General features: G+C 36.9%; 1 protein-coding gene across 2 annotated transcripts; it reads right to left on the bottom strand.

The window, feature by feature from the left end:
- Nucleotides 1-88: 88 nt before the first annotated feature.
- Nucleotides 89-4,778, bottom strand: LOC110877709 (folylpolyglutamate synthase). Of its 2 annotated transcripts, XM_022125901.2 has the most exons (16): nt 4,611-4,778; nt 4,356-4,480; nt 4,222-4,287; nt 4,017-4,126; nt 2,908-2,968; nt 2,593-2,676; nt 2,447-2,503; nt 2,307-2,367; nt 2,165-2,211; nt 1,944-2,021; nt 1,518-1,682; nt 1,185-1,448; nt 1,011-1,089; nt 746-901; nt 490-647; nt 89-409 (listed from the first exon to the last, which is right to left on the bottom strand). In XM_022125901.2, the coding sequence occupies exons 1-16, from the start codon at nt 4,618-4,620 to the stop codon at nt 350-352; spliced, it is 1,581 nt and encodes a 526-aa protein (XP_021981593.1). In that variant the 5' UTR covers nt 4,621-4,778; the 3' UTR covers nt 89-349. The 2 variants fall into 2 exon arrangements, with proteins under 2 accessions (XP_021981593.1, XP_021981594.1); XM_022125902.2 differs by lacking the exons at nt 4,017-4,126; nt 4,222-4,287; nt 4,356-4,480; nt 4,611-4,778 and having other exon boundaries at nt 2,877-2,964.
- Between the last annotated feature and the right edge of the window lie 16,612 nt (nt 4,779-21,390).

The raw sequence follows: 21,390 nt of genomic DNA, 5'->3' as shown, positions 1-21,390 counted from the left end.
TTATTTTTTTTAAACAGAAAATGGCAAAAGCTTGATTCGAACATGAGATCTCTCGCAAGAGCACCGACACCTTAAAGTTCTCATACACTTGTCAATAAATGTTGTGCGGCGTTTTGATATAAGAGATAAAGTATCACTTAAAAAACATACACATGTCCAAAATCAAAGATTACATAACAATTAAAAACCAACAAGAACCAAACAATAGCTTTAGAAAACTGGAAAACAAAAGGAGACCACATTTGTGTTGTGTATACATTCGCAGCCTTCAAAATCGCATTTGAAGACCTTTATATCAGGTACCTATGGTGAGTGATTTCATATCGATCCAACAAAATGTTTGCAAAACTCATTTCTTCAGTAATTTCATGACATCACCAACCAAATGTAATGACCCCGTTACAAGAACCTGACAGAAGGTTGTCAGTCAAACACATATTTTGTGAAAAAAAATTATTAAAGAAAAAAGAAACGGGTACGATTGACTACCTGCATTCGAACAGACTTATTTTGTTTAGCAGCATCTCTCAGCCACTTGATAGCCAACGGAAGCGATGAAAACACCATGCTGTTTTCACAACTTTTAACTATCGTTTCGCTACAATCTTTTCCGTCAACAGAAATCGCGTCACTGTTATTGGTATTCCCTAACAACAATCATCATAATATGGCTAAATTACAGTTTTATCCATTTACCGATGTTTTATACACTAAGTAATCCAGAAAATAAGTATTTAAAGGTTACCTCTTTCACCAAATACGATATTCTCCCATACTCTTTGAAGTGTTAATTGCCATGACAGATCAGCTACGGGATCAGTTGATGATAACGATGAGGTTGATCCAACTTTCGTGTAAAGGGACATGTTTGGTACAAATAGCGCCTTATTAAAGTTTATACCTGAAACATCAATATTAATATTAAAATATATATATACACACACACACACACACACATACGTATTATATGGACTGTAATTCTAAAATGACATGAGATAAATATTAATTACCATGACCACCACATGTTTTCACCAGTCGAGGAAGAAGCAACTGTGGATCCCGCACCGACATACAGTTAAACAATAATATCTGCATTTTCAAATAAATGATGCTTCGTTAAGTTAAAATTATCATTTACTTTTTTTTTACAACTGGAAAAGTACATATTACACGTTGTGTCTAACCTGTGTGGAGTTCTTGCTTGCGGTTTCACTATTGTTGAGAGGTACAATTTCATTAGAAGCTTTTTGTTGTCTGTCATCTTCTTTTATTGCAAGAGAAAACCAATTTGCACAAACTTCCATGCTTTCGGGACTATGGGCCCCATCCAAATAAAACACAAGGTCCCCTACACTTTCAATATCGGGTGACGGGTCGCGAATGATTTGGGCGCGTCCTTGTAATGTTGCTGTCGTTAGCCCTTTCATGAACTGCTGGGGTAGTGAATTCTGTATCCAAGCATAAAAATTGATTTTTTTTTGTAGATCGGTTAATGGAATTGCGTTTATGGTACTTACGTTCTGGTCAATGGAATCGGGTTCGAGATGACCAGTGCTTTGGAGCCATGTGGAGCATAACTTGATGGCGAGCCCCGCATTTACGTACTGGTGATCGCCTACAAGCCCGAGATTTAACCCATTTAGCAATTTGCTATCCAACGGATATGCTACTTGAAGTGGCACCTGTAACACCAGAAGTCGTATAATTGAATTTTGGGATATTATGATCTAGGAGGCTGTATGCGTGAAAAATAAACTTTAGGCGACTTTCAAGTTTCAACTTGTTCAAATCATTTGACCCACTTTTTTTAGTTAATTTTTTTTTTTTTTTTTACTTTTTATTTACCCTATTGGCCTGTTAAAGATAATATAACATAACTCGAATCGACCCATACATAAGTAAGCATGCAATGAAACGGATTAAATTTTAAACAAGTGAATTACATCCAACTGTGCAGCTTTCTCTTTGAGCACTTCCATAGCTTCATCTGGTTGGGGCACGGTAAACGCAGGAACACCTTTCTGTATAGAATAATAAGCGCAAATTAGACACGGATATAAATAAAAATTAAATAAAATTTACAAAACACCATAAAAGAAACAAAAAACAGTATCTAGATCAATTTGCTAAAAGTATACAAAATTGACGGAATTTTAGGATGCACCTTAAAGATGCCAGCCTTCTCCCCAGCAATTGCTGCAAGAGTATCTCCTAAAAATTGACACATTCAAGATTCGTCTATATTCACACTTGAGGATGATATTAAATAATGATTAATATATGAATATAAATACGTCAAAACTAACCTAGAATTTCTGTGTGGTCATACCCCAGGGACGCAATACCACATACAACGGGTGTCTGAACCTGAAGACTCATGCACAACATTTAGAAATTACAATCTAAAAGAGGCGTACCGTACGAGTTACGACATATGTTTACATACCACATTCGTTGCATCAAACTTTCCACCTAATCCAACCTCCATAATAGCAACATCTACCTGTATCCAAAACACAATGTGTATTATTTATTTATTGTTTTGTTTTGGCAATTGGGAAGTGGAGAAAGTTAGATAAAACGTTAATGTACTTGCTCTGCTGCAAAGGTTTTGAAAGCAAGTAAAGCAAGGAAGCGGAATAAATTTGGCATTGGTATATCTTCAGTGCACTTTTCCTGCATACATAAAACAGAAGCAAATTAAGAGACACCAAGTTCATTTTGAAGAAAAAAAGTCAACAAATGTGTCCACAAATAGTGTTATTGACCATTTATTGGGATCAATGGAAATAAGAACCGGATACAGATTTTACAAAAAAAATTATAGTTTGAAAACACAACGATACAGATAATGAAATAATAAATAGGTAAATTACATTCAGAATGATTATGGATCAGAAATCATGCCTTCAGTCTATCCCAACACCACCAGAAGTATGCCAAAAACTTCTCTTCACTTATATCCTCACTGAAGCATACAACAAAAATATAGAAATTAAACAATCTTCCACAGTGAAAACTTGCAATATCTTTAAATCTACTTGTTTCTTTGCAGATTTACAGGCAAGCATTTGGTGCTCCAATGCATTTTGGTCCAAAAAACGTATGTGAGGCATTCGTTATTAAAAGATTACTAAAAAGTTATTTATAGACAATAATGTAACCTGTTAACGTTTAAACACTAAAATATAAGATATTGTCAGCAAAGCAATTCTGCTCAGATTTGTTCAATCGATGGTCAAATTTGTTCAATCAGATTTGAAAAACTGGGTCGCATTGCAATCTACGGTTTAAGTTGTTCAAATATTGGTTAACTGTATAAGGCACTATGATGCGATCTCATCACCTTATGCACTCTTGATGCATATATTTTAAAACAAGTTTGGCGGATAACATGTACGAACCATTTAACCATAAACCTAACTAGGGCTACAAACGAACCGAACAAACACGAACAAGTCCTTGTCCGTGTTCGTTTGTTAAGAAATATATGTGTTCACGAACTGTTCAAGAACGCTTACCGAACGAGATTTCATATTCGTGTTTGTTTGTTAAGGAAATGAACTTGTTCATGTTCGTTTGTGTTTGTTTGTTAATTTTAGACAACGAATGAAAACGAACGATGATGAACACAAATGAGCACAAACTAATGTTCATGAACACAATGGTAACAAACGTTCATGAACAAAATATATAATACATTGACACTTATTAAATATTTTATTTGTCGTAATTTGAAGTATTTAAATAAAATATAAAAGCTATAGAAACACTAATGAACTATCGAACACAAACAAACATGTTACCGAACGTTCACGAACATAAATGAACGAACGCGCCCTCTGTTCATGTTTGTTCATTCAACTAAACGAACGAAATTTCTTGTTTGTGTTCGTTTGTTTAATAAACGAACGAACACAAATGAACTTTCTTCCGAACGGTTCACGAACTGTTCGCCGAACGTTTGGTTCGTTTTCAGCCCTAAACCTAACAGTTCCAAAACACCAAAAACTCACCCATCCAACCGAAACCTCTCCCGAACATCAATAAGGTGAGGAGACGTAAAAAGCCCTGTACGAAAGCCACAATTACGCAGTATGGCCTCAGTAAAGGTGCACGTTGATCCCTACAAACACAAACATATACATTACCATAACCATAATAATCATCCAACAAAATGTTAAACATGACATAACTGATAACTAACAACCAACACATTACCTTTCCTTTAGTCCCTGCTACATGAATAATCTTCATCTTGGAAATCGAGTCCTCCAAATCCAAAATCTACAAGAAAACATGTCAATTTGAATACAATCTGTTAGTGTAAATAATATTAATAATATGTTGTATACCTTAACATAGTCGAACATGAGTTCGAATCGAAGGCCAGCGTTGGTCTGATCTGCACGGCTTTTTTGAGTGATTAGAGATGATAAAGCGTCCATTGCTTCATCGTAAGGTGAAACACTGCTAGGATCTGAGATGCAATAAACGTGTTAGTTCAGTTGTATTCAAATATTCATTCAATCGATTGAAAACATAAAAGTAATAAGTTGAACTGATTTAGTGATTGAAATTGAAGAGAGAGAGAGAGAGAGAGAGAGTACCTTGTGCCATGGTTGGTTGAGCAGTGGTTGAAGTGTGGATTGAGAGCGGAAGTGAGTGGATAGGTTGGTGTGTAGGGAGGGAGGTTGAGGGTGAACAGGTGTGGAAGACACGTAGGAACCACAATTCACTTGTCCACTAGTTAATTAAAAAAAATGAGTAAAATGTTTTGATACTCCGTTTTGGTAAAATAACACTTATAGTCCGTATTTTTTTGAAAATTACACTGGTGTTCCCTATGATTTGACAAGTTATTATTTGAATAGTCCCTAGAGTGAATGTACATTAGTTTCTCTGTTAAGTTCATATGATATTACTTATTTACCCTCTCTTTAAAAAATAACAAAACCATATACTATAGACACTCATATAAAAAAAATATTAAAAGTGTGGGGCCCACAAGCTACTTTGCCATCTACAAAACAATTTGCAACCATCACCATAGCCACCCACCTCCAGATACACCTACCTCTGCCACCTAAACCTAACTCCTCCAACCCTTATGACCCGTCACAAAACACCACCACGGTTACCACCGCCACAACAGCAGCCACCTTCTGAACAACCACCATTATCATCTTTCTCTGCCGTCAACATACCCATCGTTGCCACCACCGTCAACAACAACCATCATCAAAACCCAACCAATAGAACCCTAGATCAGTTCTAAATCTATAAATTCGACTCAAAATTCGAAACCCTAATAGGCAATATGTACCTTAATCGACTAAATTTACCATTGTTAACATTAACAACCCATCGTCACCATCATGTCCGCGTTTCTCTCTTCTGGTTGGTGGCGGCAGGTGGTGGTGAGTGAGTGCGCGCGCGTGTGTGTGAGAGAGAGACATATAAGAGCTTTAAGAAGGTTGGTGGGTCCCACCTTTAATTTTAATATATTTATTTTTGCTTTTGGTGTTTTAATTTAATATATACTAAGGGCATTTTGGTCATTTTACATGGAGTTAGCGGTGAAAATTAACGGACATCCATTCTAGGGACTATCCAAGTAACAACATGTCAAACCACAGGGAACACTGATGTAATTTTCAAAAGATGAAAACTGTAGGTGTTATTTTACCAAACCACAGAGATTATCCAGACATTTTACTTAAAAAAAATAGAAAGACGACTAAAAAAGCCTATTGTCTTTTGAGTTTTGACACTTAGACTAAAGGGTATGGTTTGGCCCATCCACGGGGATGAGCCTCCACGTAGGCGCCACGTAGGCGGCTCGTGGGGGATGGGCCAAATTGATAATTGAAGGGGATGGAGGATGGGACCCCACCTTATTATTTTATAATTTCCTAAGCTTTAATTTAATAAGTTAATAAAAACTTTATAAAAATTAAAAAATACAACATAAAACAACATAAATAATTTCATTTCATAACATAAAAAAAATTACATTTCCTAAAAAAAAATTACATTTCCTAAAAAAAAATTGCATTTGTTGAAGTTGGGACATTTGATTGAAGGTGTTAGGTGATTGTTGGAAACCCGAGAACGTAAATGGTGGAGACCCCCACGAAGAATCCATAGTCGGAGTGTAAGCGGGACTAGAAAAAAAGTTTGGATTGTTCGGGTTGGGATCGTTTGGGTTGAATGGATTCATGATGGTAAAAAAAAATGAGAGTGTTTTTTTAAAAAAATGGATGATAGAAGGAGAAGATTAGGAGAAATGGATGTGAAATGGTATAAAAATGGATATATATTTAAAGTGGAAAAGAATTTTTTTTTATTTATTCTATCCGTTAAACAACGGATATATATTTCAAATGTGGGGCGGCAACTTCGGCGAGGGCTTACTGGTTTAGCCGGGGTGGGATGGAGGGGGGCGGTGTGGGGGACCGGCGCCGGTCCTTGCCTGGCCTAGCCGGCCCCCATACCTTCCAGTCTTAGAAATAGTAAACTTGCTCGGTATACAAGTAAAATTTTATCCATAACAAAATTATTGGTAAGGGTAGGATGTAGGTATTCTAGTCTAAAGGTGACCTATGTCATCATTTTGCATTTAAGGTTTAAAGTTATCCAGATAGATTGTTATAACAGAAAACACAAAAGTAGTTTATCTTCTTAGATCTATAGTAACTTTAAAGAAAATAAAATCACACCTTTAGCCAAGTGATACGTGACTCCATATACTTTTGTTCAGGGGAGGAGCTTAGTGGGAACCGGGGGTGCACCTCCTCCCTCCCCAGATATTTCGGTTAGAAATGTAAAATTTTTGATTTTTCGTTCGAAAATTTTAAAATTATATAGGACTCCCCCCCGCCCCCCGGATTGTTTTGTCTAAATATTTATACAATATATAAATTGGGTCCCATGACTTTCCGCCCTCCGAAACTTTTGATCAAGCTCCGCCACTGCTTTTGTTTGCATATAGACTATGTTTCCATTAGTGCCAACTTAATAGCAGATGATCACATATTGTAGTCGCGTATGAACTTTACACTTGTCACTCGTCGACCATCTGAAAATATCTCTTGGGTGGTAGTCAACTAAAAAAAATCCAATATTTATTACACAATCTTGACTTGTGTATCACTTATCAATGAAAACTTGATACTTTAGGATATAAAAAATAATTATGAGTTTGATGAAACAATGGTTAATCGGGCAGGGTTAACTTACTGGTCTCGTCAAGAAAGGTTAATCCCTTCCTCTCGAGAATCGCTGGCTGGATCACCGGTGGGTTGATCTCCTGCACAGGGAAACAAACCGTGACTCGTAACAAGGAGGATGGGGTGGGGGGTGCTCCTTGTTACCACTCTCCGGCGTGAGAATCAGTAGTTTGCTTGGGAAGCAAAGTAAGATAGTAGTAGTAGTGAGAGAGTTGTGAAGAGATACCTCAAACCTGGTTTGGGGTTGGTATTTATAGCCGAGGAGTGAAGGAGGAGGTGGATGAATAGACTGACGGCATGCTGCACCTTTGCAGGTGTGTCAGACATGTCGGCCGTTGAGACGACGCCACGTCAGTCTGTCGCTTCCGTAGATCTGACAGGTGACTGCCATTGGTTCCACTTGCACTGTGGTGTCAGTCCCACTTGTTGAGCGTATAGGATGCGGTGCTAGCCGCATCGCTGTCTGCGGTAACATCTGATGTTATCGCGTCTCTTTCTAGTGATCAAGAAATACGCGAGATGCGGTGCTGGCCGCATCGTCGTCTGTGGTGACTGTTGCTGTTATCCAGCTTCCTTGTATTGATAGAAGTGTTCACTAGACGCAGTGCGAGGCCGCATCGCTGTGAATACTTTCGTTTTCATACACCAGATGTGATGCTATGTCGCATCACTCTACCGTTCTCATGTTCCATGTAAGTCCTCCTTCGTTACTAGATAGATTGGATTCACCCCTTGTGTCGATGCGTTCTCGCATGGGCACAAGTAGGTTGTTAACTGGTGGGGGTTTTGATAAGGGTAATGGTCACTCGCGGTCGATGCTGACGCGAGATCTGGGACCATACCCCTTCAAGTCCCCCCAATCTAGTGTTGCTGCCACATACAAGTTGTATGTGGGAGGAGTACTGGACTATGGTGTTTAGAAGGTAGTTTGGAGTCTGGAGAAGATCCTAGACCATGTGGATGGTCTTTTCTGTTTGTAGATCAAGCTGGAGGTCTGGAAGGGTCATTTGACGCCTCTTCCGTACCGGTGAAAATGTTTCGTCTGATGCGAAATTCTCAGCCTTTGGCTGGTTGCCACCTGTTGGTGTGCCGAACCAACTGTAGGAATTAGTTGGAGGAAGTGTACAAACTTCGAACCAATCTTTGAGATGTGGTTGAAGGTGTGCACAAACTTCGACCCAACCTTTGAAGTGGTGAATGAAGAAGAGAGCATGTTGTTCCCATGATTGGATATCTAATGATGATTCCGTTCGTGGAGTGTTCATGTTCTTCCCATTAGCTCTCAAGTAACCGCACGTCTTTTGCGGTTACCTCGTTGCTTGACATTGTTGGCCACGGTTGTGGGAGCAATGTTGGGTACTTGCGTCATTGTTGGCCATGTTTGGTCGAACAATGTGATTCTGGACAACGGTCAAATAAACATGATCATAGGCATGATAATGCCCATCATTGTTTATTCTATCCAACGTACAAGTAGGGTAACAAAGTCATAAGCAGACTTGTTACCGCTTGTTCGACCGCTTGTTGTTCGACAAGGGTGTCACGACCCCCGACCCCATCTAGCCGGAATCGGTGCCGTGAGCAGTCCGGTGGTACCGGTGTTTATTTTGAAAAACGTTGCAGCGGAAATTTCATCAGGACCGTGAGTTAGGAAAAATATCAGAGTTTAGAAACACCGGATTTTATTCAAATGGATGGAATAAATTCCAAGTTTTACAAAGGTAGCTTTTAATAAAAACAATATTTCTTAATTTGATTTAATTAATAAAATAAGCCACTTCTTGAAGTCCTTCAGTGTTGGATCCAATCCTTGCTCCAATCTATTGTAATTACCTGAAACGCGTTTTAAAAAGATTTTGTCAGCGGGAAATACTGAGTGAATTATTCATTTTACTGAAAACGACACATTTTATGATTATTCACAGTGTTAAGATCTTTTACGCATGTTTCCGATATCAACCAATTACCCACAGTATTTGTCACTCGACCGAATCTGTGACAGTGGTCATATCACCATTGGCTGCCCCAATGAATGACGTAAATCAATTAAATTAGGTACGCCCACCTAAAATGATTTAAACTGTAATATTGTGCACAATACCCCACATACTGGCTGCAATTTGGTGATTACATCAACTTAATCACTGGTATTATAATCCCGGAAAATGAATTTGGAGTATTGTAAATTAATCACAAACTGTGATAAAAGAATTTATAAAAAGAGAATAACTCACAAATCAGCATGCAGGATTGAGTTAACAAACTTCCTGATTCTACTTCTTCCGATAATTAAGCATGCACTTTATTATTCTGGATCTTCTGATGATTTAATAGTTTGTTTGATTGTAAGGGTGTAGTTGGGAGTATTCTTGGTAGTTTAACAGAATGGAATACGTATTGGTGAAAAACCTAAATCAAATCTTAACGAATTTTGCAAGAACCAGGTTAATGACCAATACAGCAGTTACGATAATTCCCCGAGATCAATTTTTTACAATGAATGTCCAAGTGAAATACTTCAGCTCATTTATCAAAATGACAAATGACAAAGTATAGTACTTCAACTCGTATATCGAATTATCGACAACGACAAAGTACAATGCTTCGGCTCATTATCGAATTATCGACAACGATAAAGCATAGCCCAATGCGGGCGGCACTTAGGCATTCCTTGGGTATATTGATCTCGGAAACTGAATCGTAATAGCGATTGAGTAATTACCCTGTTCTGTGGCAGCGATTTGATAATTGTGTGTGTGTGTTGGACTGTTTTGCTTATAACTCGACTTACGTAACTCCGATTTTCGTCGTTCAAGTGCCAAAATTCAAGTCCCAACCCCTGCTATTTATACTGAAAATTTGACACCGTCGCGTAGCGCGAGGGGGTACCCCCTTAGTCGTCGCGCTACGCGAGTGATCAACCTATTTTCATAGGGTAGCCCTTCGTGCATGTAGGCTTGCTGTGTCGACAGATTTTAAATTTTCGAATTTTATAATCAGTTATGAAGATAATCGTAACTAGGGTTTTGCCCCCCTTGAGTTTTAGGGGTTCTGATCCTGATTCTGATTGCTTATGAAAATTTTAGGATTTGTGCAGGTTTACTTGGGTGTCTCAACTATGGTTCCCTATTGGGTAAATAAAATAATAGGCAGGACTTTTTGATAAAAGTTTGGTTACAAAATAGAAATAATAAATAATAAGTAATAAATAATAGTTTGGGTAACTTACCAAAAAGAGAATAAAATGGTGAGAAAAAGAATGGACCCACTGTGTAACTTTAGGGTTCAATTAGAAGGACTCCTGGTATAAATTTTGGGTATAACCTTTGGGCTAAAGAAAAATATATAATGTATTCGTGTTAAGTATAATACCCCTAATTCAATCTTGTCCCGAAGTCCCGAGATGGAATCCACACGAACTTAGTCGGGCAGAGCCTTGACATGCGTTATAGAACTCGGCTCAATCGGAAAGGGTAGTGGTGATCGGGAGTTACAATACTTAAAACGGGACAGGACTTTATTATTATTACAAGGAAAAATAAAAAGGATCTGAAGAGAGAAAGAGAGTTCGCGAGAGAGATGGCAAGATATTCGAATGCTGCTTTGTGCTTTTATAGTTGAAGATTGCTTTTGCTGGTTGAGAAATATAAAGACACGTATAACAATTCAGATTACTATTACTATATAAGTTACACGTATACATATTCAAACCTACCTACATATTTACTTTAAATTGATTTGTAAATTGAATATTATTATTATAGACTAAATATTAAAATTAAATTGTAGTAATAGGTAACAGTCATTATTTTGAACGGAAATATTTAGTTTGAGGGAAATCAAATTTTAATTATAAGTTAATTATTATTATTATTATATTATTATAATTAATTAAACAGCTTCACTTATTTGTAGTGTATAACTTTATAAAATAATAAATATGTCATTGGAACCAGAATATTTTTTGTCTATATTTGGGTCTAAGTTTCTTTAAAAATAGAGTAGGTTCAAAATACGATGTATTATTATAATTTAAGTATTATATGGTTCTTAGGCCTGTCTAGGAACTTCATATTTCTAATAGTCAACTTACCCGTAGATTACCCGTCTCATGACATAAGTTTTTATATACTTTTATTTTATTAGAAAGGTCAACTATATCCAGGCCAATTAATTAAATATTATTTCCACCAAATATATATAAAATAGTGTTTAAAATTATTTGGGTTGAATATTTATATTGAAAATAAACTAATTACTAGTTACTAGTGGTTAATAAATTTAACCAAACCTTATAATTTATATGATAAAAATTGGTATGTTACATTCTCCCCACCTTGTTTTAAATCTCGTCCTCGAGATTTGGGCTACGATATTTCTATTAGACTTATGTCATATTTTTGATCAAAAAGAATAATATTAAGGTAATTGATACCAAATCAAAATATCAAATTTTGTAACTATGAGTTGTACAATAGATAAGACTCAATGGTTCAACTGAATTAGTGTAAGAATTCGATAACAAACGAATGAGATGAAAGGGTATAGTTTCCAGGATGACTGGGTTCAGGTCAAAAGATATATGATAAATAGAATTTAAAATAAATGTGAAGGACTTTTTAGAATCAAATAAATTCTTTATTTAAAAGAAATCTTATTTGATTGACAACTGAGGAAGACTTAAAATTGACAGGTTCAAAAAGGAAGTAAATTATGTTATAAGAAACTCTATGTGTTGAGATGAGTGAATTGTAAAGATACACCAAAGGACAATAGAGTTAGTATATTAGAGTTCCAAGTTGTTTTAAATGGTGAAATAATGTAATAGTACACTATTAGTGATTATATTTTTCATACTATGTCATAGAGAGGGAAATAGAACAAGTTATTTTGGCATGACCAACTATTATATTATATTACTAAAGCAAGTGTAATATATATTATTTGTTTCACATTATATGTAAATAGTTACCATTTTCAAATAAATATTATTTTAGTATTTATTATACTATGTAAAATAACTTATATTTATTATGTAATATAGATTACGAAATACTGTAGTAAAGTTATTCCATTTACAAAATATTTTAGTATTATGATTTTGTAAAAGAATCACTATTATTTATAACTTTTAAATGAAAGTTGTGAATAAAAGGAGTAAAAGTATTTGTAAAATATTTTATATAACACTGAGTCAATTCTATGTGATTACTTATTTTTATTTTGAAACCATATAGCGTTGTAAAATGTAGTTACAAATGTTGTGGTGACTATTCTTTATGTATTACAATGTTCTTCTAACCCAATGTAGTCGCTGACTACTATATTATTCTTATATGGTTATTTTCTTATTAGAGTGTTATGGTACATAGTTATCACAAAATATGTGATACATAATTATTTGTATAATTTTATTCGTCCCTCTAATTCTGGTATTGTTTTATAAAAATATGTTCTCTCTTTACAGTACAAAGTAAAATATATAATTAAGATTTACTAAATAAGTATGATGACTTAATTAACTAGTCATTATCATGGCAGATATTGGATAGCGCTGCCTTGTTTAAGCATAGGTGGCCAGTCCATGCCTAATTAAGGCTAGGCTATTCAATACATGCCCCTGATAATAACTTTAGTATCTGAAAATAATACTAACATTATTATTATTAATATATTATTACTAATAATAAAACTAATATTAATTATCAATAATAAATGCATAAACTTAAATGAGAATATACTTTAAACAAAATTTTATACGTAAAAATATAATTTCTTTACCTTGATGGTTTTAACAAAATTTTTAATTACAGAAATATTATATTGTAAGTTTCTTTATATAATCAATTAAGTTTATACAATGTTTTTCGATTAATGAAAGGTAAGAAATATCATGAAAGGCTCGATTGGTTGTAAGGACTACGGAATTTAGGACATGAAATGGTGGAGCATTATTATAGCACATAATTGTGTTAAGATTGCTTTTATAAAATGAATCAATAAAGCGGATTTAATATAAATAAATAATTAAATCTTAGATTAGCGTAATCTTTAATTTTGTGAAAACGTCATCACAAAGTGATCGTGATCAAAGAGATGATTTGATGAATTCGAAGATTAAACAAGCATATTATGGTTTTAAGAGAATTGAAGTGCTTGTTAGGACTATTTTGAATATGATGGTTTCAATTCATCATATGGGACTTTGAATTGTATTGCGAGCAAGTTAACTGGGTTTGGATAAAACGAGTTTTAATAAGGAAGTTCGGACATGATTACAACAGAAACCATGTATACCCTTCAAAAAGAAAATCGAGTTTTTCAATAAATTCATTGATTCGATATTAAAGAGTTATCGCTTTGTAAAATGCGGTTTACGAAGCAAAGCTCAAGTATAGAAAAATGAGATTTGGAACTTTTGATAAAACAACAAATTAGAATGGAGCCTTCCTATGGTCTTCGTAACTCAAGTGAATCACATGCACAACAAACAGTGCATGTGTACCGTGTGGATTTTCCAAGAAATAAAATAGATCACTATTTGCTATTATGAAAGAATTCTTTATGGTATGATGACCATTAAAAGAACACGAAAGTCAACTTATTATAGGCAGAAGTTAGAATTGCAACGAAAGAAATATAAGAACTTCTTATCTGAAATTTCGTGTGATAACTATTTGTTAGATGACATTATCAGAGAATGTTGAATGAGGTGAAATGAAATCGGGGATTTGCAAAAATATATGACTTCTTTTGTAGTGCTAATAATTATGACTCAGGTTAGACTATGCACCGATGTTTATAAAATATTGTTCCAACGTACCTCAGCGATATTTTAATTGTTTGTAAGATCATGTGGCAAAGTGCCGATTTTTGATTTAGGAGTTCTTTTATTGATGGAATTAGTGTAGGTATCATCGTGCCTAATTTATATTTTTCAAAGATCTTGCCTTTGGAAGTCGTGTGTGATAAACTTCGACATCTGTGGATATATAATTTAAGTTTCATGTGTTTTCTTGTGCATTAGCACAACTTGACATGTTTCTTACTTGCGTTCATAATTTATGGCGTTAATAATTTATGGTAACGTTTTGGTAATTCTTATATTTTTTTTGATGTTGTCCCAACTTAATGGGTTTCCAGTATTATTTTGTTACACGAGTTACGAGGTAGATGATCAAACGAAAGAATGTTTGATATCAAAATTAAAGATATATGCGAAAGATTTCTGATAAAGAAATCTATATACATATGCTTGTGCTTTATTCTTAATTGACTTTTGGAATTCCTTATAGATATACATATCTATATTATATATTTCATATGTTGTATTATACATACCTTTCATAGGGTTAAATGTATATAATAGATTCATATTCCCAAAAAAACCAGTTAGATATTTGGTCATGATACTATTTAGGGAAATCTTGTTACTGGTTTGACATACCATTTACCCCGTCTTATCCGGTTCGCGCCGGAGCGGTAATTTCAGTATATCCGGACAAGCTGGAGAGTCTGCTACTCTATACCCAGTTTTGCCAGAGAAAATTTCCTATTTCCCATAAATAGTATCTTTTTCAAAAAGTGCCTCTTTTTATTAGGGCTTTAATCCAGAATCAAGGAAATTTATATTTCCATAATATATTTTTATTCTTGACCAAGTAATACCAATAAACAAGAATAAATAACAATTAAATGCTATTGCCTGCTAGTCGTTATTCTTATTGAATACCAATTATACTTATTTATACTCATATAAGTAATTTTATCTTGAAGCTTATATTAAGACAAAATTCTTAAGTTCGAGTCTAAATATCATTCAGAGTGCTATCAAATAATATTAAGTTTCTAACTTTCCGTTTAAGCTTAGGTATTATTATAACACCTATTTGCGTAAACAAGTGGCTTAGCTTATACTAAGGCATCTTTTCTTATGTTCAAGTCTAAATACTATCAGATGTGCTACCAGTTAAGTTAATAGCAATCTCCTAACTCTTTTATTTAAGCTTAAGTATTGTTATCACAACACTTTATAGGCTTAAAGTAGTGGCTTAGCTCTGATACCACCTTCTGTCACGACCCCCGACCCCATCTAGCCGGAATCGGTGCCGTGAGCAGTCCGGTGGTACCGGTGTTTATTTTGAAAAACGTTGCAGCGGAAATTTCATCAGGACCGTGAGTTAGGAAAAATATCAGAGTTTAGAAACACCGGATTTTATTCAAATGGATGGAATAAATTCCAAGTTTTACAAAGGTAGCTTTTAATAAAAACAATATTTCTTAATTTGATTTAATTAATAAAATAAGCCACTTCTTGAAGTCCTTCAGTGTTGGATCCAATCCTTGCTCCAATCTATTGTAATTACCTGAAACGCGTTTTAAAAAGATTTTGTCAGCGGGAAATACTGAGTGAATTATTCATTTTACTGAAAACGACACATTTTATGATTATTCACAGTGTTAAGATCTTTTACGCATGTTTCCGATATCAACCAATTACCCACAGTATTTGTCACTCGACCGAATCTGTGACAGTGGTCATATCACCATTGGCTGCCCCAATGAATGACGTAAATCAATTAAATTAGGTACGCCCACCTAAAATGATTTAAACTGTAATATTGTGCACAATACCCCACATACTGGCTGCAATTTGGTGATTACATCAACTTAATCACTGGTATTATAATCCCGGAAAATGAATTTGGAGTATTGTAAATTAATCACAAACTGTGATAAAAGAATTTATAAAAAGAGAATAACTCACAAATCAGCATGCAGGATTGAGTTAACAAACTTCCTGATTCTACTTCTTCCGATAATTAAGCATGCACTTTATTATTCTGGATCTTCTGATGATTTAATAGTTTGTTTGATTGTAAGGGTGTAGTTGGGAGTATTCTTGGTAGTTTAACAGAATGGAATACGTATTGGTGAAAAACCTAAATCAAATCTTAACGAATTTTGCAAGAACCAGGTTAATGACCAATACAGCAGTTACGATAATTCCCCGAGATCAATTTTTTACAATGAATGTCCAAGTGAAATACTTCAGCTCATTTATCAAAATGACAAATGACAAAGTATAGTACTTCAACTCGTATATCGAATTATCGACAACGACAAAGTACAATGCTTCGGCTCATTATCGAATTATCGACAACGATAAAGCATAGCCCAATGCGGGCGGCACTTAGGCATTCCTTGGGTATATTGATCTCGGAAACTGAATCGTAATAGCGATTGAGTAATTACCCTGTTCTGTGGCAGCGATTTGATAATTGTGTGTGTGTGTTGGACTGTTTTGCTTATAACTCGACTTACGTAACTCCGATTTTCGTCGTTCAAGTGCCAAAATTCAAGTCCCAACCCCTGCTATTTATACTGAAAATTTGACACCGTCGCGTAGCGCGAGGGGGTACCCCCTTAGTCGTCGCGCTACGCGAGTGATCAACCTATTTTCATAGGGTAGCCCTTCGTGCATGTAGGCTTGCTGTGTCGACAGATTTTAAATTTTCGAATTTTATAATCAGTTATGAAGATAATCGTAACTAGGGTTTTGCCCCCCTTGAGTTTTAGGGGTTCTGATCCTGATTCTGATTGCTTATGAAAATTTTAGGATTTGTGCAGGTTTACTTGGGTGTCTCAACTATGGTTCCCTATTGGGTAAATAAAATAATAGGCAGGACTTTTTGATAAAAGTTTGGTTACAAAATAGAAATAATAAATAATAAGTAATAAATAATAGTTTGGGTAACTTACCAAAAAGAGAATAAAATGGTGAGAAAAAGAATGGACCCACTGTGTAACTTTAGGGTTCAATTAGAAGGACTCCTGGTATAAATTTTGGGTATAACCTTTGGGCTAAAGAAAAATATATAATGTATTCGTGTTAAGTATAATACCCCTAATTCAATCTTGTCCCGAAGTCCCGAGATGGAATCCACACGAACTTAGTCGGGCAGAGCCTTGACATGCGTTATAGAACTCGGCTCAATCGGAAAGGGTAGTGGTGATCGGGAGTTACAATACTTAAAACGGGACAGGACTTTATTATTATTACAAGGAAAAATAAAAAGGATCTGAAGAGAGAAAGAGAGTTCGCGAGAGAGATGGCAAGATATTCGAATGCTGCTTTGTGCTTTTATAGTTGAAGATTGCTTTTGCTGGTTGAGAAATATAAAGACACGTATAACAATTCAGATTACTATTACTATATAAGTTACACGTATACATATTCAAACCTACCTACATATTTACTTTAAATTGATTTGTAAATTGAATATTATTATTATAGACTAAATATTAAAATTAAATTGTAGTAATAGGTAACAGTCATTATTTTGAACGGAAATATTTAGTTTGAGGGAAATCAAATTTTAATTATAAGTTAATTATTATTATTATTATATTATTATAATTAATTAAACAGCTTCACTTATTTGTAGTGTATAACTTTATAAAATAATAAATATGTCATTGGAACCAGAATATTTTTTGTCTATATTTGGGTCTAAGTTTCTTTAAAAATAGAGTAGGTTCAAAATACGATGTATTATTATAATTTAAGTATTATATGGTTCTTAGGCCTGTCTAGGAACTTCATATTTCTAATAGTCAACTTACCCGTAGATTACCCGTCTCATGACATAAGTTTTTATATACTTTTATTTTATTAGAAAGGTCAACTATATCCAGGCCAATTAATTAAATATTATTTCCACCAAATATATATAAAATAGTGTTTAAAATTATTTGGGTTGAATATTTATATTGAAAATAAACTAATTACTAGTTACTAGTGGTTAATAAATTTAACCAAACCTTATAATTTATATGATAAAAATTGGTATGTTACAAAGGGCTCGTGTGATTATTGTGGATTTCGTCCGCATCTCTTCCTTAGGCACCTTCCTTCCCGCTCCAATACCGAGGAGTTTTCCTTGGAGTAGTTTCGTCCCTCGATGTGGAGTTAGTTGTGGCTCCACCGTAGCAACCATTTCCGGAAGCTATGGTTATGTCCGCAGTAACTCATGAGTGTCTGCGGTTTTGCATTCCCATATTCGCTCGAAACGGGTGTGTTGCTCGGATATGGCTCTTGAAGGTTCAGGAGTCAGGGTTGCTGATGTGCGCGTGCGTACATTCCCTTCCTTCTTCAAGTTAAAGAAGGTGTTCATGTACCCTCTGCGGTTGTGAACCGGATAGGAGGGATTTGAAGCTTGAAGAGAATGAAGGCAATGCGGTTTACCTATTTCTGAGATGCGGTTCAGTCCAAAGAACAATGCTGGTTCTGAGTATCTGACACACCTGAACGGGCTCGTGTGTGTCATTTCCGCATATTCCACGTGTGCTCGTGGGTAGTGCGGAAAGGTATTATACCCCTTATAGTGTGGAGATATATATTTTTGCCTATTTTTAGGGGTATGTAAAAAAAACGATATGCGGTATGGGTTATGGTGCGGTATACCAGAGAAACCGCATGCCGCTTGTAATTGGATAAGGTAGTCGCTTTTTGTTGCATACGTGGCTGATCTCACGTGTGAGTTGGTGGAAGTTGGTGAGATCTTTCTGGCATGTGCTGAAATGAAAGGACGTTTGCACTGCCCGAGGCATTAAATGCACTGTAGCAAAGAGTGTAAGCGTCTCTTATGTCAGGCGCGTGAGCGGCCACGCGCGCGTGATAACCGTCAACGAAAACGGCGCTTGACACGTGGTGTCACGCAATTCGGTCTTTTTGAACGTGATGATTCGTTTTCTCCCTCCGCATTAATTGCGATGGGTATATAAGGGGAAACCGTTCGTGGTTTCCCCTCACTTGTTCGAAATTTCAAAAATTTGCCGGTGAGAGAAACCTTTCCTTTGTCTTCTCCGACGATATTTGTTGAAAATTCCGGTGAGGTTGTTAGTGTACATCTTTTATATTCTTGATGGCTGAACCGTCAAATCCACACAATGTGGAGGGTGAAAACCCGGAGCCTTCATCGCCGGTGGTGGCGGAGGAAGAAGAGGGGGGAGCCGCCGGTGGTGGTTTACCGGTGTTAAAGTGGACCAAGAAGACCTTTGATCGTCTGATTCTTGATGTCCAAATGCCCCCTGAATATGGGGCCTGTTACCCATCGGAGGGTGACACCGGTGCCGATGCTCCGGCCGGTTACGTGACCATGTGGGCAGACTTTTTTGGTGACTGTAATCTCCGGCTACCTTTGACTGTTTTTGTTGTCGAGGTTTTGGAGTGGTACAAGGTCCACATTTCTCAACTGAGTCTGTTTGGTATGATCCGGATTCGAAATTTTGAATTCACCTTTCGTGCTCTTGGCATAGAGCCTACCGTTGGAGATTTCCGACGGTTTTATCAAATGACGGTGTCCTTGGGGTTCTTTTCCTTCCGTCAACGAGAGGGTAGTCCCAAACTGATGACTCCTCCCAAGGGGATGACGAAGTGGAAGATGAAGTTCTTTTACATCAAGGCTGCTGCCATTGTTGAAAATATGACGTTTCGGAATGTGACCGAGACGATCATAGCAGAGACCATTGCGGTCCTAAGTTTGAAGACGGTAGAGTGGTTTCCACGGTTGCAGACCATTGAGTCTGTGAAGTTGAACAACACACAGTTGTGGGTGTTGCGCATGATGCTGACAAGGAGGAACAAGAAGTCAAAACCCGTGGTGCGGGAGAAAAGTGGTGGTACGTACTTTTCATTTGTTTAACTTTCTTATCCCCGTATGCGTTACTGACTTGTGCGTTTGCTATCAGAGGATGCTCCCTTATGGAGGATGTTTGCCCCGGATTTCCAGGGTCAGGTTGAAACAGTTGTTTGTGCGGATGGCGATGAGGAGTTTAATGTTATCATTCGAGATAACTTCCGGGTGCCTACTGAGGCCGCATTGTCAGTTGAGTTGCCGCGGGGCAAAGATATATTTAGGAATCCTTTTTACTTGTGATAACAATAATGGTTTCACTGACCCACCTTTTGGATGTTTTCCATGCAGGTGATCTTGGGGCCCTAGGAGATCCTGACGCGAAGGGTGTGCCGAAGAGGCAAACGGTGAAAGGCGTGCGCTTTCGCCAAAAGAAAATACCGGAGGTCACTGTTGTGCCTCATCTGGTACCGCAGGCAGCAGGTATCCCTCACTCTTCTTTCCGTAGATACTTGGATTATGTGATAGTAGCTGATACCCTTGAGGGTTTGGGTACAGCTGCGGGCTCGCAGTCTGGTGCTGGGAAGAGGCAAGTAGAAGAGACGGCCGCTGGTGCCGGTGGACCGAAACGTCGGAGGTTGCAGTCTAAGAGGACTGGTCCGACATCAAAGAAACCTGCGGTTACTGTTGGTAAGTGTTGTTTAGCTTGTCTCAAGTGTTATGTACAACCTGTGTTTTGATAGCTATTTGACTTTGTTTTGCAGAGCTTCAAGATAAAGATTTTTCTATCTTTGATGCTCCGGAGTCACCCCCGCATGATACGGGTGCGGGTGTGACTGAGGAACCTTCGACACCTCCTGTCAAGGTGGTGCCTGAGTCAACCGTGCGGATGGAGGGTACCGCAGAGAAGGTCGCGACCCAGATATTCGATACCGTTGATTCGTCCAACAATCTGATCTCTCCCAATGAGGGAGATAATTTGGGTCTGCGGTTTTCTGATTCTGGGAAGCAAAAGTCTGATGCAGAACCGCAAAAAACTGATGCGAAGTGCGGCAGCATGATGCTGAGCCGCAGAAGTCTCCTGCTGGTGAGAAGGGTACCGGTTCGTCTGCCGGTGGTGCGGGTTATGATGGGCCTCCAATTCAGCCTGGGGAGTCTGAATTGGAGTATTACTACCGCACCTATACCCAGGGTCGAAGTACTGTTTATCACCGACCCCCCTGGACGGTTATGCAGGGGGATGATATTTCCAACGACCCTTCTGCGTGTAAGGAGATTCTGGGTGGTTTGGGCACCCCCTTTGAAGTGGAACGTGCCCGTGCCGCCCCCCCGTGAGTTGCGCATCAATCAACTCTCCACCTTGCTAGTAGGAAGTTCCATAGTGGCTAACGCTATTTTGGAAGACTACAAGGTGTTAGGCCGCAGAGAGGATGAAGCTGCTCGCTTGCGGGCCGAAGCGGAAGAGTTGGTCAAGGCTGCTCGTGCGGGTGCGGAGCAGCTTGAGAAGGATAGAGCTGCTT

This window comes from Helianthus annuus, chromosome 9 (genome assembly GCF_002127325.2).
Source record: "Helianthus annuus cultivar XRQ/B chromosome 9, HanXRQr2.0-SUNRISE, whole genome shotgun sequence".
In the NCBI taxonomy this organism is placed as follows: domain Eukaryota; kingdom Viridiplantae; phylum Streptophyta; class Magnoliopsida; order Asterales; family Asteraceae; genus Helianthus; species Helianthus annuus.
This window is presented reverse-complemented; position numbering and strand designations above follow the sequence as displayed.

Coding starts and splice junctions, on each gene's coding strand:
- LOC110877709 (XM_022125901.2), bottom strand. Junction 2,504..2,592: donor AAACCTTTGCAGCAGAGCAA/GTACATTAACGT, acceptor TTTTGGATACAG/GTAGATGTTGCTATTATGGA. Junction 2,368..2,446: donor AGTTTGATGCAACGAATGTG/GTATGTAAACAT, acceptor ATGAGTCTTCAG/GTTCAGACACCCGTTGTATG.